Raw genomic sequence first — 22,770 nt, 5'->3', positions numbered from 1 at the left:
AAAGTTAATGGAGAACATGCAGAACTATTCTCTGTTTTGGATGTTCAACTGTAGACTCTTCCGACGTCAAAACTTTAAATACAGTGCGTACAGAAATGTTGCCAGCATTTTATCATGGGATGGACAATACATTCCACCGGTGATCCTTTTTTTTTATTTATTTACTTCCTTTATTAATCAATTAGATTAGTATTATTTAAAAATATACATTAATGGGATTGACTTGACCTATTAGTACAGTAGTTTAGGTATTTTCATAAACGACGTTATTAAGAACTAGACAACATTATTAGTTTTTTTTTTTTTTAATTTTTGTTTGAAATTTGCAAAAGTTTTACTGCAAAATTTTTACTCAAGGATATCTATTTCAATATCAAGTAATTGATGCAACCATAATACATTTAAAAAAAAAGACGCTACAATATGACTCTATTTCAATTTTAACAACAACACTCTGGACCAGCTATACTTACACACATTTATGTTCAAACTCCTGTACCCCTCTCTCGCCGTGTGATCAATTCATTTCAGTATCAGCACAATCGCACCTTGTCCATTATGGAGTCACGTGATCTGATTTCTTGTTTATAATCAAGAGTTATACCATTGAATTCCTTGTAGTTCTTTGAGAAGGAATATCAATTGTTGATTTGCATGGCCATGGCAACTGGTATCCATAATCAAACTAATATTGGAAAGATATAGGGCTAGTGTTTTTTTGCTTGCACGACCAATATGTGGTTTTACAACACCGTAGATATTTTTTTTTTTCTCTTTCTTTCTTTCTCTCCATCAAATGTAGTGAAAACTTGGAATATTAATCCATCAAGAAGAGAACATCGAAGCATACATCTTGGATAACACTTCTTTAAATGCAACAAAATATGAGTGAATTAATTGATTATATTGCACTTTTTGCCAATGCATTAGAAAAACAAAATCCTGTTGAATTCCAAAAATGTATTACCATCAATCCTCCATTATCAGTTGCCAACATTAGAAAAGAATTTCCTGAACCAACAGAAATTGATTTATATCATATACCTGAAAAATTCAGGCCTGTTTTGATATGCCATTTAAAGCTTATAAAGGCTGTTTATACCGAGAAATCCCTTGATTCTGCATTTGATGCATTAGAAGAAATGATTAAAAATTTGATTAGGGCTAGTTCAACACAACCAAACTGGATCAATGGACCATTAATTCAATGTTATAAAGATTTGATTGCTGTTTATAATACAAAAGAAGCAAAAAATCCTGAAAATCTTGAAGATTTTATTCAAGATGAAAGTGGATTACCTTGGGGACAAGCACCTAGAAAGAGCCATTTACATAGATTGGTGGATATTTGTAAAGATGGATTTTCATTATCATTTGGGGATAAAAATGAGAATGCTGAGTTGAGTAAAAAGAAGGATATTTATTTCTTTTTATCCAATTTGATTAAATTTTCTATTAAGCTTGGAAATTTCAATTTTGCTGAATCATGTTTGACAGCCGTTAAACAACAAGCAAACACCTTACCCAAACTAGATGCATCGATTAGTAACAAGAAGTATGGGGTTGCATATTTGTATTACCAAGGATTGATGGCATTGGATAATGGGAAGTTTTCCGAAAGTGAAAAATACCTTGATGAAGCAATTGAGTTGATGGCAGATTATCAAGATACAAAAAGTAAACAACTTGAACAAATTTTGTTGATTTTAATTCCATTGAAATTACATAACAAAGGACAGATGCCACTGAAGAAAGTCTGGCTTAAATATCCTTCATTAAGAGTGCTATATCGTGATAATTTTTTAAAAGCCATTAGACAAGGTGATATTGCCAAGTTTGATGAATCAATGGAAAAGTTTAGGGTTGTTTTGTTGAAAAGACACTTGTATATGTTGGTCGAGTTATTAAGAGAAATTGTCTACGTACAATTATTCCGTACTACATTCAAGATCTGTTCTAGTCTTAATCAAGGGGATAAGGCACATATTGTTGCTCTTAATGCATTCCAATTGGCACTTGAATATTCTACCTTTCACAATAGTCAAAAAGGAGATTTCAATTTCTCCACAGATCATCTTTATCAAGTGACATTAAGTGATGTAGAATATATCTTTGGTAATTTAGTGATGAAAGGTAAAGTTAAAGGATATATTCATCATCAACTGAAACGTATTGTGTTTGCCAAAGGAGACCCATTTGTAACAACAAAGAAGGGACCACCATCCCAGCAACAAGCTCGAACTAATTCACCAACTCCAGTGTCATCTACAGCACAAGCCAAAGCCTGGGGTTAGTTTATAAATAGAAGTAGTGAATTTTTTATTGTAAAATGAATACATCTAATAGAAATGTGTACATATTCTAATGAGTACAATGTCGGTGTACAGTAGAATGGACAAATCAAATGAGTCTAGAACTTTTTCTTTTCTTTTCTTTTGACCAAGCCTGACAGGCCGACCGACTAACCAATGGACCGACAGGGGGGCGAAGAGGACAAAGACGACGAACGACGAACAAGTAACAGATAAAAAGAAAGAAAGTGATGTCGCACCAGAGTAAGATTGATTTTGTGCCTTCAACGGGATTACAGGAATTCGGTAATGTTGGCTGAATTTCATTCCATTTTACCCAAATGCATAAATGGACTACAATCGACCAGAACTGTACAGTTGGGTGTATCGAACTTAAACCTAAATTATTAACCCAACATTGGACGCGTTATTATTCACAATGTAATTATAGTACAAAAAAGAGAAAAAGAAAAATCATTAACCTTTTGATTTGACTAACTGGGAAGATATCGTTGTGAGTTATTATATTCACATGAGTCAGTCCAATTAGTTGACAATTACGTCGTAGTGATAAGCTCAATAACTTTATAGTTTCTTAGTTTCTTGGTTCATCATAACGGTATTTTCTTGGAAGTAATTATAGATTATGAAAAAGAGCCCTTAAATATTATGTGGAGATGTAGGAATACCAGAATTTAATCTGTTAAGTATACTGTTAAACAAATATTCCTGTATTTTGACAGTTGTCAGGGGTTAATCTCGCTCCTTTTTTTGGTTCTAATTGTCGGTTAAGACAGTTAACGGACATTAATTGCAAGACAATAGCACCATAGTGCAACTGATTATATAATAAGTGAATGCTTTTTTGCTGTTCTTTCATATTTATTTTGTATAAAATTGCTACATTGTAAGTTTTAACAATAAAGGACTGCTGCCCCTATTTTTTTTTTTTTTTGCATTCCATTTCTTTCTTTCTCAGTGCACGACTTTTCTGACGTAATATACGAGACGACATTTATCTTGGTGGTAAAGGTGAAAAATTAAGTGTGCACATCGTACATAAAAATTAAAATTGATCATTTACACGAACGCGACATTTGAGGTTTTTTTTTTTTTTCCAACGTAAACAACAACAACACCACTAACACTAATTAACACACACACAAAATAACCGTGACAGTGAGACTGGGAGAGAGAGAAAAATATTCACTTCATACATTTTTCTTTCCATTCAGTGTTTCCCCCTATTTTTACTTCTTTTATTTTTCATTTCAATTTAAATTTCTATTTATTCTTGTTTATTTATTATCAAGCGATTTAATAACTACTACTACTCCATTCCATTTCATTCCATCCTTCTGTTGTTTCTTGTCTTTGTCAGATATTCAACGTCACTCCTACCTATAGACTGTCAAACAACTTGCTCCACTTCCGTTCGTCATGAATACTGGTAGTACTCCCAACAGTATAAATGACATCACAATTGGACATTTAACAACACCTCAGACTAGAGTCAGGTCAGGGTCATTGTTTTCCAATAATTCGATTTGGAATGATGATGTCAACAGCACCCATAGTGCCAACAGTAACAGCAATTCAAATAGTAACAAGAGTAATGGGAGTCCAATTCAACAAGATTTTTATTCATCTTCTGCCATGAGAAGTAGATCCTATACGACCACAGCAGCAATTCCAAGTATAACTGATTTTTTACAACCAGCTCAATCTAATAATACTAATACCACCAACAATCTTTCAACTTCTCCTTTACAAATTACATTGGATCCACCCCCTCAACCTCAACCAAGATTGAGATCACAAACTATTTCGACCCCAGTTACTATGGAACAGCAACAACAACACAATTTTTCTCAACCACAATTTACTAGTAATAACAACAATAGCAATAATAATACCCAATTTCATTATAATATCCACCTTCAACAACAGCAACTTCAGAATTTGAATCTTCATCACCAACAACAACCTGCTTTGTATGATAATAGTGATTTTAGAACATTAAATCTCACAACCACGTTCCAAAATCCAAATTTGGGTCCAACCAAATTTTTATTATTTGACAATTTACCATTCTATATTGATGCACAGAAATTGCATTCCATTGTTTCAAATTCCATGAATCAAAGATCTGTTGGTAGTATCACTTGTATTAAAATCACCACTACCACAACTTCGAAGCTTGCATTGATTGAATGTTCCAATATTGAGACAGCAATGACTTTAAAGGCAAATTTCAACCATTTAGAACTTGCTCCAGGTAGTACATTGTATGTTGCATTTGCCAAAATCGAGGACTCACCACAACAACAGCCACGTAGCCGTCACTCGCCACTTCAATTGCCAGCACAACAAGTCCAACCTGTTCCACAAATTCAAACGACTCAACAGTCTCAATCACAATCACAAAACAAACTGCAACAATTCATACAACGTAGTTTATCTGATAAATCTGACAAACCAACACCAACGGATATTTTGACCATTCAGAAAAATCTCATAGAAATCATTAGCAAGTTGTCAACTACCGTTGATATTAACAAGATCCAATCAATCATTGACAAATCTGTCTCATACCCAAAGAAACAATACCAAACAGATTTTGGACCATTACCTGACCCAATTCCATTGAGACAATTTGATTCGCCAACTTTGCGTGAATTGAGAAAAACTTTAGAGAATAATGAAGCGCAATTAATTGGTCAAAAAGTATCCGAAGGGGGTGAAACTATGACTGAGTTTGAATTGGAAGAATTATGTTTAGCCATGTTGGATGAATTACCAGAATTATGTTATGATTATTTGGGAAATACCATTGTACAAAAATTATTCACTTTGGTTGATTCTCCGTTGATTAAATTGATGATGGTTAAAGAAATTGCTCCATTTTTAACTCAATTGGGTATCCATAAAAATGGTACCTGGGCTATCCAGAAGATCATCAACTTGTGTCATTCAGATTACCAACAAATGTATTTAATTGGGGCTAGTCTTAAACCTTATGCTGTTAAGTTGTTTAATGATCAATTCGGTAACTATGTCATCCAGGGATGTATCAAATTTGGATCTCCATTCAATGACTTTGTCTTTGAAGCAATGTTGGATAATTTCTTGGAAATTAGTATTGGCAGATTTGGTGCACGTTGTATTAGAACGATATTAGAAAGTTGCCATGATTCTTCAGCATCATCTCCAGTTACCAATGAACAAGTTTTATTAGTCGCTGGTTTAATTGTTGAATATGCTAACGAGTTGGTTGTCAATTCAAATGGTTCATTGTTGATCACTTGGTATTTGGATACATTTAATGATTCTGATTCCAAGATTGAATTATTAATGTCCAAGTTTTTGCCAAATTTGAAGTCACTTTGTGTCCATAAATTGGCTAATTTGACAATCTTGAAGATTTTAAATAATAGAGTTGATCAAAAGTCAAGAAACATCACCATGGAAGCAATATTTAACAACCAAGATGCATTAGAATATATTTTACAAGAGAGTGATAATAGCACTACTGCTGCTGGTCCATTGTTTATTTACAAGATTTTAAGCAACCCAATTTTGGCTGATTTGGCCAGTCAACATATCCCAACTATTCGTAAGATTTTAATGGAATTGAATATTGTTAATTTCCAAAATTACAAGAAATTAATGGATGAAGTTGGCATTTCAAGTACTAGAATTGGTAGAAACGGTAGTTCCAAGAGAAATGGCAATGCTTCTTCTCATGGTAACAATAACAACAATAGAAGAGGTCATAATGGTAGTATCAGAGGAGGTAATAAACATGATGGATATAATTCTCTCCATCAAAACGCATACTATCAATCCAACATGGGCCCATCATTGTCACCACAGCATACTTCAGTTCCTTTAGTTCAACAACTGCAAACATCTTATGGAAATCAATTTATTTCTATGAAGCCACCAATTTCACAACAATTTCCAGTGTTGACTCCACAAATGTACATGAAACAAATGTATAGTCAACAACAACAGCAACAACCATATTTCAATCAATCACAACCATTTCAGTTACAACAGCCTCAACCACAACAACAATATCTGCCACAAGATTTGGCAGTAATGCAACAATTAGAGCAATTATCCTTAAGTTCTGCTGCATTGGGTTATAATTCAAATCCAGGTACACCAACTTTACAAAGAAATCTGTTCACTTAAGGAATTAATGATTTTACAATTCAGTTTCACGATCAACAAAAGTACATTTGTTTAAAATTTTTTTTTTATTTTATATTATATTTAACCATTCATGATGTTTCTTTTTATTATTCTTATTAATAGTATGGTTTCCGTCATAAGTTGAAAGAGAGCAAAAAGATAGAGATTAGTATTTTTTTTTGATAAGTTTAGTTTTATTTTTTATATAATTATTATTGGTTTATTTCAGTTTTTTCTTTTTTATTATTGTGGTTATTAGTTTTTTTTTGAAATGATAAAAATTTCTACAAGTTTATACATATTTAGTTTCCTTTTTTTTTCATATAATGTTTAATAAATAATCAATTACTTTTATCTTATTTCATGATGTGTATGTTAGTCAATTTTGTATATGACATGTCTCTATTTGATACACTTATTCCAAATATTATTTCATACAGATTCTTAGATGAAAAATTTCCCTTGTTATAGCATATTCAATCCAATCGTCTCATTTTCCTTTGTCTGGAATCAGCTTCTTTTAATAATGGTGGGATTAATTCTTCCTCAACATCTAATCTTTCGAATTTATCCTTTTTTGATATTTCAGTAAATAACCCAATAATATCATGTCTAGTTAAACGGTTACATATAACATCAATGGTTCGGATATTTTCCCCAAAAACATCTTCTTTATTCTCTCTCTTGTTTGAAAAATATCCTTGTAGTTTATTAAGCAGCAAGTTTATCGAATTTAGATTCTTCAATTTTTGAAACAGATTGGTCAAAGAAGCAATCCGATTTTTTGATAAATTCAATTCCACTAAACTATCTGATAAACAGCTAGGATCAAATACAGTTAATTTGTTTCTTGCTAGAAATAGATTTTTCAATCCAGTTAGTTCTATCAAGTTAATTGTGGAAATCCAGTTATCATCAATTTTGTTAGCACTAAAATCAAGTCGTGTTAAACTATCTGGGAGGTTTGATTTTGTTAACACACTTCCTAATTCATTATCACGACATTCTAATGTTTTCAAATGCATAGGTACTTGTTTGATGAATTTGATTTTATTTTTGTTTAATTTCAAAACACTCAATTTAGGTGGAAGATTCATCGCAACTCCATCAATTTTATTATTGGATAAATCTAACTCTTTTAATCCTTGAGGGATGATTAATGTTTCATCGTTCAAGGTTCTAAAATCATTCCTCTCCAAATTCAAATATTCAAGTCCACTTGCACCTATGTTTGCCTTTTCAATACCACTAGTAGTTAATATCAACCTTTTTAAAGAATCGGGAAAAGACATTGAAAATGCTTTACCGATCATGAGATCTGATAACGATAGTTGAACTAAATTTATTGCAAATGAAAATGGTAATAATTCATTTATGCCAACTGACTCTAACTTTGCCCTTACCACAGAGCTTGGTATAGTTCCCAAGTAGTTCAAATCGTGTACACCCAAAAGTTGTATTTCCTTGAGCCTTTTTAATCTGTTAGACTCGAAATCTAGAAACGCATGCATCGATGGACTTTTGTATCCAGGGTATAAAATCAATGTTTCCAATGATGATGGTAAAGAAAACAAATTCCTATTTGGGTGCAGACTTTGAAATCGTTTTATAAGCTTTGAACGCTTGCCATAATCAGATATTAAGCTAGTAGGCATTTCCAAATGTATCAACCTTTGAGTATTAATTATATCAAATACCTCTTTCTTCAGTACTTGACTAAACAGTAAGTTGTCCCAATCACGTCCAACTGATCTAATGTAAAATTTAACCAAATTTGGACAAATTTCGTTCCACGACTTCCTCAAGCTTTGAAGGGGATTTATATGTAAGAATTTAAGGCTGGCAGGAAGAACCCAAGTTGGAAGATTCGTCTCGCAATCTTTTTCGATCGATTGGTAAAGTTCTAAAGTATGGAGCTTACTAAGCAGTGAAATGTCAATTTTTGGAAAACAATTCACTACAAGCAGAATTCTATAAGTGAAAAACAAACTTTCTAGATTCAAAAGATTATCAAATTTGGGCAACTGTTCATTACTACCTTCACAAAAGCACGTCAACTTTTTTAATTGCCTTGGAAAAAGTCTCACATTCTCTGTTTTCATGGTACAATAAATGCTAAGAGACGTTAATGACTTTATATTGTTAAAGACTTCATAACACTTATCTGTGTCAATGAAGGATGTCACGTTTTTTATTAGTTCCCATAATACAGGATTATCATAATCGAGTTCCCCAAAGTTCCCGGGAGCATTGGAAATTGTGTCAACGATAAACGGATTCAACTTGAACTCTTCAATAAATCTTTCAAGTTTCTTTTCTTGGTCAAAACCCCAAATTTGGAGATGAATTTTGGCACTCTTTAAATACTGAGGGCATTGGTTAGCTAAAGTCAACGCGTCATACGGTTCTTCAAATTTGATTTTTTTGGGAAAGAAACCGTAACTTTTAGCAATGGCCACTAATTCCTTAGGGGAAATAATCACCGGGATATAATCATCAACAAACACCTCTGTTGGTCTAGTATATTTGACATCAGGATCAATTACAACTGATGAAAATATAGACCTATTAGCATAATTTGCAAGGAATGGAACAGTAGTAAGAAATTTTAAAGCTTCACGTGGAATGAAACTAAATATCATTTCCACCAACTCATTTGGTAACTCTAGAAGCTTCTCCATGATATAAGACTCGTTCTTGATTAATAATAGCAATTTGGTGTAATTCAAAAATAATGAAAAAGTGTAACTTTTAAATATCAATTAAAATTTATGCACTTTCCTTTTTATATTCGACTTGTTTCAACTGTCCACACCAATTAGATTTACAATACAAAGCTTAAATGACTTGTTGAAAAAAATATTCATTACCAAATTTAGTAAAGATTTGACCAACCGCAAATCTGAAATATATAAACTGAATATCCAAGATTCAGCTCAAGTTGTCTTTATATTACACAGATCATAAAATGCACAATTAAGCAAAAGGAAAAAGAGGGTCTTCTCCATATAGCCACAAAAAAAGAAATGCATCATGGAATACGTGCGAGAACCAATTGCATTACACGTGCACGGATGTATTTGTCCTTGCAAGAGAAAAATCTCGCCCTCAATGATGCGACAGAAACCAAAAAGCCAAATCCAAACCAAAAAAAAAAAAAAATTTTTCGTTCTGAGATTGAAAAATTGTAATATCAAGTTATATCAAGAAGTTTTTTTTTATTTATATACTATCGATTAACCAATCATCTTAACTTCCAATCATGTCATTTATAAATATTTGCCGTGATAACACGGATCCTTTCTACCGTTATAAAATGCCTCCTATCCAGTCCAAGACTGAAGGTAGAGGTAACGGTATCAAAACTGCCATTGTTAACTTGGCTGAAGTTGCCAGAGCTTTGAATCGTCCACCAGCTTATTTGATCAAATTTTTTGGTTATGAATTAGGTGCTCAAACTCAAATTCAAAATGATAGATATTTAGTTAGTGGTGCTCATGATTCCAATGAATTACAAGATTCATTAGATGGATTTATTAATAAATTTGTCCTTTGTGGAAGTTGTAAGAATCCAGAAACTGAAATCTTATTGAAAGGTAAAGATTCTTTAGAAAGAGATTGTAAAGCTTGTGGTAAGATTACTATGATTGATCCAAAACATAAATTATACAGTTTTATTGTTAAGAACCCACCAGATACCAAGAAAAGTAAGAAATCTGCTACTGCTACTGCTAATGTTGTTGGTGGTGGTAAATCTATTTCTGATATTGCTGCCGGTCATGCTAATGCTGATGATTCATCTGCTGCTATTGATGGCCAAGATGGTGAATTTGATGAAGATGATGATTTGTTAGCTAAGAAGATTAACGCTGAAGTTGCTCAATTAAAAGAAGTTGAAGCCAAAGATGATGATTGGGCTGTTGATATGTCTCAAGAAGCTATTGCTGCAAGAGCTAGAGAATTGGAAGGTTTGACTTTACAAAACAATCAATTTGATGAATTTGGTGAATGGTTATTAAAAGAATCTAAAGATTCTAAAGATGATTTACCAAGTGATGTTGAAATCTATAAAAGAATTGTTGAATTGGATATTGCTGATCGTCCAGAAACTTTACAAGTTTTGGGTCAAGTTTTATTCGATGAAGATATAATAAATCAAATTGAACCTCATGTTGGTTTATTAGCTAAATTGATTAATAATGATGAAGAATTTGAAAAGAGTTTGTTGGGTGGTTTAGAAAGATTCTTTGGTTTGGAAAAACCAAAATTGATCCCACAAGTTCCAAAAATTTTACATGCTTTCTATGATAAAGATTTATTAAGTGAAGAAGTTTTGATTCACTGGGGTACTAAAGTTTCAAAGAAATACGTTCCAAAAGATGTTTCCAAGAAAGTTAGAAAAGCTGCTAAACCATTCGTTAAATGGTTACAAGAAGCTGAAGAAGAAAGTGACGACGAAGAATAAATTCCCATCTAAGTTCATGTTTTATATTTTCTAATGTATAGTAAAGTTAAATAATAATACAAACTATAAAAAATCGAATAAAAAAAAGAGCATTATTAAAATTACATATATAACCATATACCTATTTGTTCTACACTAGCTATGTAAACCTCATTTTTGACTAGGATTTGGTGGCATGTTATAAGGTTGTGGGAATTGACCATTAAATCCTGGTGGAGGCATTGGCATACCCATTGGAGGCATAGGCATATTTGCCATAAATCCAGGAGGTGGCATTGGCATATTAGCCATAAATCCAGGTGGAGGAGGAGGCATAGTATTATTATTTGAAGATTGTTTTCCATCATTATTTTCTCCAGTACCTTTCATTATATTTTCCATAACTTTTGAAGGATTAAATTCTCCACGTAATTTATCTTGTTTATGACAATAATAAATCCATGTAAATTCATCAAATCCAAAATTAAAATAATCTGAAACATCAACCCCTGGAGCTCTCCAAGGTTTTAATTTTAATAATTCAATATCAAGTTGTGTTAATGGTTTATCTTGATATTCTGGAATTTTATCAACATCAATATTTGATGATGTTACTGTTGTACGTTGTTGGGATGGTTTTTTATCATTTGTACCTTCTGTATCATTAAGCTCTGATAATGTATCACTTGGAATTGTTGTCGTCGATGTTGATGTTGTAGATTTTGAAGTTGGTTGACTATCTCCTATTATAATATCAATATCATCATCTGAATCAGATTCTTCTTCTTCATCATCATCATCATCCTCTTCTTCATCTTCATCGTCTTCTTCTATATCATCATCTTGTTTTGTACTTTCTGGTGACAGTTGTTTTTCACTGACTTGTACTTCATCAGCAAATTTCACTTTTTTTGTTACTGGTTGTTGTACTTTTTCATCTTCTTCTTCATTATCTGATCCATAAAGGAAAGCATCTTCATCATCTGAATTGGCCATTGTGTATATGTATTAGCGTTATTTAGGTTCTATTAGTAATTGATAATATACTTGACCTCTCTTATGCCAGTTGATGGGTTTTTTTTTCTCTCTCTCTCTCTCTTTTGCTTTTGCTTTTGTCTTTTCTGCAAAGTGGATATTTTTGTGTTTCGCACTACCAACTGAACCCAATTATTAATTCAAATATTATACTATTATTACTGTTATTATTATATTACAATTACTTTTTTTTAAATATCCTATATAATTGATATTACACGTGATTTGAATTTTCTTGAATCATTAATTTAACCCAAGGTTGACGTCTGAATCTGTTTCTGTAAACAATCAGTTCTAAGATGTCGATCCATTGTTTCATTTCTTTTTTATTTGGAGCACAGAAATCAATTAATTCACCATTAGCAAATTTAATTTTAAATGAATGTTCAACTAATAAAACATCACTGAAATTTCTATACTTTGAACGATTGATATTTTCTTTATCAACATAGATTATATCAACAACTTTGCTTAAATTAATCTTAGCTCTTGTCTTGTGTGACATTTCACTATGAGCTAATAATGAAGTGCCTTGTAATTTAAAGAATCTTCTCTTGAAAATTGGACAATCTCCACCTTCTTGATGTAAATAACCTTCATGAGTAGTATTAAATTCTTGATTTAATTCATCAATACTTTCATAAGCTGTTCTTATACTTGTAGGTAAAACTTCTTTTGGATCGGATCTTGGTACAAACAACATTTTAACTTCCAATTGTCCAATAGTGTATGGTTTAAGACGATTAATTCCATGATCATTTGGATTAGAAACCCTGGTCTCCCACTCATTAAAACAATTCAAATCAAATTGTAATGCTTTACCGGTAATTTTGTCTTCAAATTGTTGTAAATCAATATAACATCTAGCAAAAGAACCATCTTGTGCAAATTTGTTAGCCCATGTATCTTTAACTTCAGTTGGAACAAATTTAGTAGTGGTGATTATATCTTTAGATCCAAATAATCTACTCAATCTATGTTTAGATTTAACAACTTTTCTTTCAGTAACTTCAACTAATTTACCCTTTGGTTTTTCATAACTCATCTTCATGGTTAAAATGAATTCCAAAGTATCAGTAACTGTCAATTCAAATTCTTTACCAATTGGAACTTTGTGACCATCCAAATTATAAGATGGAGTAGTAACACTATGAACACCATTATCTAAAGTCAATGAGAATTTACCATTATGGATTCCAATATCTGGCAAGTTGATATTCTTGAAACCCAAGACACGGAAGAACAATTTACCACGTTCTTCAAAACCAATATCAGGTGATTCATCATCAACAACAGGAAGTTCTGAGCCAACTTGATTCTTGTGATGATGATCGTGGTGGTGATGGTGATGGTGATAAGAATGGTGATTCTTTTTTGGTTCTTCAGATTTGACATCTTGTAAATCTTCAGGATTAGAAACAGCATCGGTGTACTCAGATGGTACTGTAACAGTACTTGGAATATGTTGATCATTTTCCTTTTCAAATAATGGTGATGTTGGACCATCTCTTAATTTGTTGTTCATGATTTCATTACCTTCAAATGATTTAGTAGCTCTATGAGTTTTAAGAATTGGTTCCATACCAGTAATAGATCCATTCTTCTTGACCAATTTCATTGGAGATCCAATCTTAATTGGTGATTTTCTTGGAGATTTAGGAGAGAGGACACTTTTTTGTGGTGACATCTCTTGGATTGGAGTAGCTGGTTCTTCAATTGGTGGATCATTAGTTGAAACTTCATCTTTGATATCATTTTTAATAGTTGAAGGTGATAAATCATCTAATGTTGGTAGATGTTGTTCTGACCCTTTTTCTGAAAGATTGAGACCATCATGGGTAGTATCAGAACCAAGTCTTAGAGGGCTGGTTTGAAGAGTCTCTGGCAGAGTGGATTTTGAAGTGCATTTCTCTGGAGAATTAATTAATTCGAAATCTGGTTCAGGAAGAACAGAAGAATTAGCAGATGGACGGAACAAAACAGAACTAGTTCTTGATGGGTATGCATCATGTTCATTAAAGATTTGATTAGCAGATAACAAAGCCATTGGAGATTTCTTTAATTCATCAGTAAGGTATGGCAAAATCTCATTATCATTAGTACCCACATTATTGGAAATTTGTCTTGACGGACTTGATTCAAAAGTAGCATTATGGATTGATGCAGTTTGTTGTAAATCATCATATCTTGTGTCAGAATTGGTAACAACTGATTTTCTTGGTTGTTCCTGATCAATTAATTTAGCATTGATATATTCCTCTTGAGTGATTCCCTTCTTAGCACTCAAAATTCTCTTGACATCATCCTTATCCATACTTGGCAATGTCCTCATTCCATCTGCTTTGATAGTTGGTGGACCCTTCATTGCGGCAGTGGACCTACCAAAATCATCAAATATATCATTGTACATGTCTCTTGGAGACAAAGCAGAGCTAGTTCTCTTGATTTCAAATGTTGGAACTCTAAATCTAGAAGTTCTCTTGGTTGAATAATCAGAAGCTGGAGCATATTGTTGTGGATGGTGAGGTTCGTTGTGGACGTAACTATGTTGATTTTCAGCCAATTGATTTGAGGAGAGCCTTCTGGCACGTTTAATTTCAGAATATGATTTTGGTTCAGGTGGTTCAATGACATTAGGATCATTATCAATGTTAGACAACACATTCTTGGTACTTAAAGGAGTGAAACTTCTTCTTCTGCTACTGGTATAATTGGCAAAATTCAAATTATTGAAACCAGAATCTTCAGATAATTCAGGCAAGAATTCAGAAACTTGTAAATCATACATATCTGGACTAACAACTCTTCTAGACATAACATTAACTTCTTTGAATTTTCTTGTTTGTAAATTACTTGGAATTCTAACATGATCAGTAGACATTCTACGTTCATCTTCCTTTTGTTTGAGTTCTTGACAATCAGCAATAATTTGTTGTGTAGGAATTTTGTGCATTTGTGACTTCTTTTGTTTTTCTTGTTTGTGCCAGATGGATATGAAACTAACTGGTTTGGTATCAACATCATTTTCTGCAGATAATGATTCTTCAAATGATGAATAGGTATTCATATTCTTTGTAATTTCATTAAATGAAGAATAGTCATTTTGTTCAACCAATGGCAAGGTGATTTCTTCAGGTGGTGCAATATTGGAAGAATTTGCAATAATTTGACTGTTATCTTCTTCTGCTTGTTCTGTAGCGTCGACCTGTTGTTGTGGTGTTGGTTTGACTGTTTCTTCACTTGTGTCACGTCTTGGTGTTGGAGTACCTGGAATACTTCCTCTTGTAGGTGTTCTTGGAGGTGCCAAAGTCTTTTGCAAAATCAATTCACTTGATGCATCTCTGTAATCAGCTGTATCAGTTGAAGAATTTGATACATCACCCAAGACTTGAGAATTTTCCATACGACTCATTTCATCGTTATCTTCTCTATCTCCATCATTACTATCCTCTAATCTCCACTCATTCTCAACGTTGAATTGTATAGACATTCTGCTTGCAGAGCTTTCTGATACCATTGATTCATCAGCTTCTTTAGATATTGGTATATTGTGTTCAGATTTATATTGGTTGATTTCTTCTTGAGGCGTGAGTCCAGTGATTTCTGAAACATGAGGTGGGATTTCACGTTTAAGCAAGCATGGTGTAGAATATTCCTGTTTAATATTTGGATCAGATACTCGTTGTTGTTCACGTTCTTCTTCTGCTTCGTATGTGCCAGGTTCTTTTTTCAACCTTACAGGTTCAGTAACTTCATTAGAAACAAGTCTCTTTGTTTTAAGTTCAAGACCTGGTTCAAGTTTAAGTTTAACTGGTTCTTCTTGTTGTTGTGGTGGTGGTGGTGGCACATCTGCATCTTCCATCTGGTTGATTCCCCCTTGTGGTTCGTCTTCTCTTTCCTGTTCTTCTTCTGATGGTAATTGCTTTTCTTGTAATTCATCGTTACCTGCTTCAAGTTTATTCAAGGAAAGTTGGGAATGGGAACCACTATTCAAAAGGTTTAGGATAGATTCTTCAGTCTTATTATAAGATCTATCAAAGGAATCTAATTGATCGTCTGAAGATAAAGTACGTCTGTGTACAGAAATTGTTCTCATATTCAACATTTCTTCAGATTCGTCACGAGGAAGTAAAGATTCAACAACGTCATCAGATAATCCTTTTATACCATCATTTAATGACAACCCACGATTTGACTTTGTTGGAGATCCAGGGACTGATTCCAATGTTCTATTGTTGTCCCTCAAAGATTGTAATGAGGATTGGGATGATCCAGAAGATCTTAATTGTACATCTGGGCTGGCTAATGAATTCAATGGATTTTCAATTTCAGTTTTAGGAGTTTGTAAAGAAAAGGATAATTGATGAATACTTTCTTGAGTTTTATTCTTTGAAGCTTCTTGTAATTCTTGTAAATGAGTATCCAAATCAGATACATTCTTGTGGTTATTATTACTATCGTTATCAAGATATAAATTGACTTTTTCATCAAGAGACAAATTACTATAATTGTCTTGTTCCAAATTTAAATGAGTCAAAGTTGGTTCATCACTTGAAGCTGTTGATTCTTGAGTTGAGTTTCTATTCAATAATTCGGCAAATGTTGGTTTGCTTGTATGTGGAGGTGGAGTTGGAGGTACGGATCCATTGGTATCATCGTCGGAATAATTAAACTCTGGAGCTTTCCACAGATGTTGAATAGTTGGAAGTAAAATTGGGACTGGTTGCTCATCGGATTCGAGTCTGTTATCAGGATAATGATGAACTTCTGGAATAGTTGAAGTGAAGGCGACCTTTTTGGGTGAAGCTGTCGGTGTTTTCTTCATGATAGATTTACTTGGTGAAGTGTTTATATAAGTTGGTCTTTGGTTGTCATTGGTATTCTCATCGTTATTAAGTAAGTCTACTGTAGATGTCATTGGTGTTTGGAATGAAAATTCATCAATTATGTTGCCAAAAGTTGTAGTGCTTTCTGTCGTAGGGGTATTGTCTTGGTTGATTGTTTGTTGTAAATCAATGGAATTATCTATATCAAAGTTTCTATCAAAAGAAGATTGTGGATTTTCTTGCTGTTGTTCTTGTTGTTCCTCTTGTGGTTGATGTTGTTCTTGTTGTTGTTGTTTTGGTAATTTTGTTTCTTCTTGATCGCTTGTATAAGTGTCGGAGCTTGAATTCGGATCAAGTAACGGTTTGGAATTTGTTCTAGGAAAGTTCAACGGTTTCGTGGGAGAATTGAAAATTGACGATAATTCGTGTTGCATGTTTGGATTTTCCACAAGTTTATCAGGATCTAGATTCATTTCTTTAAGTAACAAGTCTACTGATTCTAATTAATAGTTAGTATTGATTTTTCTTTCTAGTTTGCTAATTTTGCAGTAATGGATATTCAATTGTCTATTTATGTAACCAATTAATGATGGGATATGTTTGATTCTTTAGATGATGATGCTGATGGGTTTAGATGACAAAGTAATAAAGCTAAAATTCTCACTGGTTCTGTTACTGTTTCTTATTTCTTATTCTTATCCTTCTTCTTCGCCTTCTATTCACTGTCGGTGAGTTGCATAATGATCTCTCTGTCTGCCTGTCAGTTCGTCAATCTGCTTGTGGAATTGCTTTGTATTTTGCTGTTTCTAGTAATAGTAATAGGTAAAGTAGACGACGACAATCCCATCTGTTGGTTGTTTTCGGTCAAAATAAAAACAATCGGGAACCAAAAATTAAAAAAAAAAAAAAATAATAAAGGGAAACATACCATTTCTCGTGTTTGAACAAATCTTGTGTTGTTGTACTTGTGGAAGGTGAGATTAAGTTTCGGGATTCTTCCGCTAAGCTGTAGTTTGACATTATTGTAGTTGACTAACTAATTAATTAATTAAAAAAAAAATGATGTCCACAGGTTGTAAAAATATATCACTAATAAGAAGAAAAGAAAGATGATGAAGATGATGATGATGATGATTGTGAAGAAAGATATTATATTTTTTTTTTTAGTTGATAATACTGTTACCGTTGTTGTGATTCATTTATTTCAGTTCATAGTGAAAAACAAAAAAAAAATTGATTTTCAGGTTTCATTTTTGGGCAATCACTCCGCCAAATTTGGGAATAATTTTTTGTTTTGATTTGTTTATATTTCTTCCCAATGCAGTAGGGCGTATTTTCAATTTACCCGTTTTAGGAAAGTGGGTTTTGCGTAATTTAATTTTGTGTTTTTCATAAAACAAGAAGAAGAAGAAGAAGATGTTTCGCATCAAATCAAAGTCAAAGTCAAAGTCAAAATCAAAATGAACGCCAAGGCCAATATTCTAATAAATAATAAATCATCATCAACTGTATTATACGGCAATTGATTGGGAGGTCAAGAAACTGTTGCATTTCTTGTTGTTTCTGACAATAAGATGAGATGACAAAATAGTTCCTTCTCTTGCGTATTCAAAGAGGATTACGATGTGGATAATGTCTACAAAGAAAGTATAAGCATAAAAAGTGGTGAATTCATCTCCACTAGAAAAACATTGTTATTGTTGCTCTGGTTGTCTTACAAACTTTAATACTCTTAATTGGAGGTACGATATCTGCAATAGTAACGTAAATATAATATACTGAATTACATGTTTCATCTAATTACAATACAGTTGTGGCTTCCTATTGGTCATTTGTTTTCCTAGATTAGATCCTTAATCATTTTCTTATCCCTTCATTCATTGATGTATATCATAGAATGAATTGTTCATGAGCTGTGGATTTCACCATACATCGCTTGCGTTTGCCCCACTCAGTTACTTAACAAAAATAAAAACTAGCTTCCGGTGATGATCATCTTTCTGTTCTGCGAAGAAAACTTATGCACGTTATATTTTGTGACATATTCTATAACAACGCTGTAGGAAAGCAAAAATAAATTTGAACCCTCGCAGGATTTTTCATAAAATGAATCACGTGTGATGTTCACGTTTTTGTTGGCACGTGTGGGGTTTTTTTTCTGAAAGGATTGTTTATGCGACGCGTAAATTAATTTTTTTTTTTTCGAGTTGTTTTTTTTTAACAGATGGTTGCAGGGGCTATGTTTACAATTCTAGATTTGCGCGCCTTTGTGTTACATTTTGACAAAAATAAAAATTATACAGATAAAGTCAGCCTTAGCCTCGGATAGTATACGTCAATAGGCAATCAAAAACGGTGTGATTTTCGTGGTGATAAGTCAAGAAAAAGGATATTCAAAAGTTTATAAACTAATAAAATTAGATTGTGTCTACAGAGTTAGGAAATCTCAAGCATTTGGAGAAATTTGCAAAACAAACCAATTAAAGAAAGTATAATGGATTCTATTTTACATTGCGAGATTTGTAACTGCTTTTATCTCTCTCTCCCCCTTCTCCCTTCGTGTTGGTGAAACAGTTTTTGGACCTATTTTCAAAAGCACCGTTGAAATTTCAGTGGTAGTAAAGTCGAAAGAGAAAAATAGCAAAATAGAAACAAAATCTTGCACCGTATCATGTAGTTTAGTAAACAAGAGATGTCAAATTTCGTGATTGCATTGTTTTGGTTTTGGTTTTTTATCGAAACCAGTTCTTTGTTTGTTTTCAGGTACCGCACCAACTCACCCACCACATCAAAACCTGGGCATCTATACCACTTGCCATTTCAAATGGGTGTAACCATTGAAGGGCTCAGTTGGGTGAGGCTTTGATTGCAAATTTCAAAAGTAAATACAAGAATGTTATTGATCGCCTTGATTCAGGTCCATATTTAATTGCTGAATTGAATAATAAATTCCACTTGTCTGTCTTACTGTACGTTTCTTTTTTTTTTCTATGTGTTATTTACTTGTTTCCTTTAGACGAATTTATTATTATTCTTTTGTACCTCTCGTTCAGATCGTGAAATTTTTTTTTTATTATTTTCTTGATGAAAATTTTCGAGTTTTCTTAGACTCATATAAATATAATACCAAATCACCTTCATTTCATAATCATAATCTCCTTATAATCTTTTTCCTTTCTTTCCTTTTTACTTTTACTTTTTTTTTTATTCTTTCTTTCTTTCTTCTTTCTTTGTTTTTTTATTTCTTAGTTAGTGAGATTTCATTCTTTTATATTCATTCGTTTTCATATCCATCTACATTTGTTTTGATACCCACCAACAATGCAAGTCAAATCTTTCCTTTTCCCATTAGTTGCAGCTTTATTAGCAGAAGCAGCTTCATCATCTGATAAATGTTCATTTTCTAAAACTTCCATCACTGAAGCCACTGGTATTCAAGAATTAAATGCTTGTGAAACTTTGGATGGTACTATTACTGTCAGTGGTAGTGCTATTGGTGCTATTGATTTGAGTTCCGTTAAACAACTTAAAGGTAACTTTTCTATTCTCAATACTCCATCTGTTATCTCATTGAACTTTAACCAATTACAAAACATCACTGGTGCTTTGGTTATTAATAATGCTACTCAATTAAACTCTATTGATTTAACTAGTTTGAGTGATGCCAATGAAATTCAATTGGTTTCTTTGCCATCTTTTGCTATCTTGAACTTGAACACTGGTGTTGACAGTGCTGGTACTATTGTTCTTTCCGATACTGCTTTGACTAACCTTAACGGTTTGTCTCTGTTTAAGACTATTTCCACCATCAACATTAACAACAACAAGAACATTACTAAAATTAACTTTGAAAATTTGGAAACCGTTACCGACTCCATGATTCTTTCATTCAACAATGATGAAGCTTCTGTCAACTTGGATTCTCTTTTATGGGCTGCTAATTTGACTATTCAAGATGTTGAAGACTTTTCTGCTGCTAACTTGACTTCTGTCAATGGTTCTTTGGGATTCTCTTATAACACTTTTGAAAAATTGGAACTTCCAGAATTAACCAATGTTGGATCTTCAATTCAAGTTTTCGCTCATGAAGCTCTTGAAGAACTTTCCATTCCAAAATTGACTACCATTGGTGGTGAAATTAGAATGTTCAACAACACTGAATTAGAAGACATTGAATTCAAAAATTTGACCACTGTTAAAGGTGCTCTTTCCATCACTGGTAGCTACTCCAACTTGACTATGCCAAAATTGAACTTGGTTGCTGGTGATTTCACTGCTAACTCCACTAGTGAAGATTTCGATTGTAAAGAATATGATGATTTACATGATGATGACAAAATCAAGGGACACAACTATGAATGTTCTCATCCAACTAAGGTTAAAGATTCTGAATCTAGTTCAAAGACTTCTACTGGTAGTTCCAAATCAACTGGTAAATCCAGTTCTGGTTCTTCTTCTGATTCCGACTCAAGCTCAAACTCATCTAGTTCTAGTAAAAAGAATGATGCTGCTATGATGACTCCAGGTTTCATGTTGGCTGGTGCTTTGGGTGCTGCTTTGGCTTTAATTTAATCATATACAACGTAATGTTTTTATTCAAATTAAAAGGAAAAGAATTCTGATTTTATTTTTGTTTCTTAATATAGTTTTATATATATATACATATATGTATATTTGTGTTTTTTTTTATTGGTTTATAATTTAATAATAAGAGTTTCTGTGTGTATTAGTTTTTGAATATGAAATTGAAGGGTCTCTAATGGATTGTTTGGTTATGAGAAAATAGTTTAACGCTGGTTGCAAATTTGAAACAATCGTTGAAAGTTTAACTATCACCAAAATTGTCTACTGTGAGAAAAATTACATATTTACAACAATTTGTTTTTTTTTTGTTTGTTTTTCTTTTTTTGCAACACATTTACAACACACTTTTAATCAAGATGGGTAATCGGGCAGAACATATTAGATATAAACAACAATTAAAGAAAGGAATCAATCTTAATTTATTAGTTGTTGGAATCAATGATTTAGGAAAGAAAACATTCATCAACACATTAATCAATCAACCATATTATAAAATTAATTCACCAACTATTAGATCAAGTAGATTAAATACTGCAGAAAGTAATGATTCTAAAACAACAGATTATTTTGATTCATCTGAATTTTCTATCGAAACAAACACTTTTGGTATGTATTAATATTACGATCATGTATTTTCATTTGAACTGTTACTGACTTTTAAATTGTTAAATAGAATATTCACCTGGTTCTATTCCTATTAAATTAAGAGTTTCAGTAACTAATAATTTTGGATTTAATTGTCAGCCAGATGATTCACATGGAGATATTTTATTATCATATATTGAAAATAAACATAGATCTGTATTACATGAAGAAATGAAAATTAATAGAAATCCAAATATTCAAGATTTTAGAATTCATTTAACTTTATATTTTGTACAACATAATATTAAAGGGTTATCAAAATTTGATATTTTAATGATGTCTAAAATTTGTCATAGAGTAAATTTATTACCTATAATTGCTAAACGTGACGGATTAACTAATCATGAATTATCAATTTGTAAAAAAAATATCTTGAAAGATATTATGGTGAATAATATCAAAATTTATAATTTTTTGAGTAATGATGAAAATAATGATGATGGTGGGGAAGATTTTATGACATTATCTTCTAGAGAATATAATTATTTAAATGAATTGGATAGAGTTGTTCCATTTTCTATCGTTGGTTCAAATACTGTTGGTGAAAATACAGGTGCTATTACTAGAATAACTAAATGGGGGTCAATCAATATTGAAGATGAAAATATTTGTGATTTCAAATTGTTGAAAAGTATCATTTTTGAAACTCATTTACAAGAATTTAAAGATGTCACGGTTGAAAAATTGTATGAAAGCTTTCGTATTGAACAATTATTGAAAACTTGATTATCCCTATCAAAACAAA

The 22,770-nt window shown here is 32.3% G+C and overlaps 8 protein-coding genes across 8 annotated transcripts; 5 read left to right on the top strand and 3 right to left on the bottom strand. All coding sequences in view use genetic code 12, as the record gives it.

Annotated features, from left to right (window-relative positions):
* Window positions 1–872: 872 nt before the first annotated feature.
* Window positions 873–2,294, top strand: CTRG_06021 (uncharacterized protein; the record flags this gene model as incomplete). The annotated part of the gene is made up of 1 exon (XM_002546497.1): window positions 873–2,294. The coding sequence occupies one exon, from the start codon at window positions 873–875 to the stop codon at window positions 2,292–2,294; it is 1,422 nt and encodes a 473-aa protein (XP_002546543.1).
* A 1,437-nt stretch (window positions 2,295–3,731) lies between these two features.
* Window positions 3,732–6,491, top strand: CTRG_06020 (uncharacterized protein; the record flags this gene model as incomplete). Its single annotated transcript, XM_002546496.1, has 1 exon — window positions 3,732–6,491. The coding sequence occupies one exon, from the start codon at window positions 3,732–3,734 to the stop codon at window positions 6,489–6,491; it is 2,760 nt and encodes a 919-aa protein (XP_002546542.1).
* Window positions 6,492–6,967: 476 nt separating this feature from the next.
* Window positions 6,968–9,172, bottom strand: CTRG_06019 (leucine-rich repeat domain-containing protein; the record flags this gene model as incomplete). The annotated part of the gene is made up of 1 exon (XM_002546495.1): window positions 6,968–9,172. One exon carries the CDS (start codon window positions 9,170–9,172, stop codon window positions 6,968–6,970), a length of 2,205 nt encoding a protein of 734 aa, XP_002546541.1.
* A 581-nt stretch (window positions 9,173–9,753) lies between these two features.
* Window positions 9,754–10,956, top strand: TIF5 (translation initiation factor eIF5; the record flags this gene model as incomplete). The annotated part of the gene is made up of 1 exon (XM_002546494.1): window positions 9,754–10,956. The coding sequence occupies one exon, from the start codon at window positions 9,754–9,756 to the stop codon at window positions 10,954–10,956; it is 1,203 nt and encodes a 400-aa protein (XP_002546540.1).
* A 150-nt stretch (window positions 10,957–11,106) lies between these two features.
* CTRG_06017 (cleavage polyadenylation factor subunit) lies at window positions 11,107–11,931 on the bottom strand (the record flags this gene model as incomplete). Its single annotated transcript, XM_002546493.1, has 1 exon — window positions 11,107–11,931. The coding sequence occupies one exon, from the start codon at window positions 11,929–11,931 to the stop codon at window positions 11,107–11,109; it is 825 nt and encodes a 274-aa protein (XP_002546539.1).
* Window positions 11,932–12,184: 253 nt separating this feature from the next.
* On the bottom strand, window positions 12,185–17,269 carry INT1 (Int1p; the record flags this gene model as incomplete). The annotated part of the gene is made up of 1 exon (XM_002546492.1): window positions 12,185–17,269. One exon carries the CDS (start codon window positions 17,267–17,269, stop codon window positions 12,185–12,187), a length of 5,085 nt encoding a protein of 1,694 aa, XP_002546538.1.
* Window positions 17,270–20,117: 2,848 nt separating this feature from the next.
* On the top strand, window positions 20,118–21,368 carry ECM331 (Ecm331p; the record flags this gene model as incomplete). Its single annotated transcript, XM_002546491.1, has 1 exon — window positions 20,118–21,368. One exon carries the CDS (start codon window positions 20,118–20,120, stop codon window positions 21,366–21,368), a length of 1,251 nt encoding a protein of 416 aa, XP_002546537.1.
* An 828-nt stretch (window positions 21,369–22,196) lies between these two features.
* On the top strand, window positions 22,197–22,751 carry SPR28 (Spr28p; the record flags this gene model as incomplete). The annotated part of the gene is made up of 1 exon (XM_002546490.1): window positions 22,197–22,751. The coding sequence occupies one exon, from the start codon at window positions 22,197–22,199 to the stop codon at window positions 22,749–22,751; it is 555 nt and encodes a 184-aa protein (XP_002546536.1).
* Between the last annotated feature and the right edge of the window lie 19 nt (window positions 22,752–22,770).

The sequence above is a fragment of the Candida tropicalis genome (assembly GCF_000006335.3).
Source record: "Candida tropicalis MYA-3404 genomic scaffold supercont3.11, whole genome shotgun sequence".
In the NCBI taxonomy this organism is placed as follows: domain Eukaryota; kingdom Fungi; phylum Ascomycota; class Pichiomycetes; order Serinales; family Debaryomycetaceae; genus Candida; species Candida tropicalis.
This window is presented reverse-complemented; position numbering and strand designations above follow the sequence as displayed.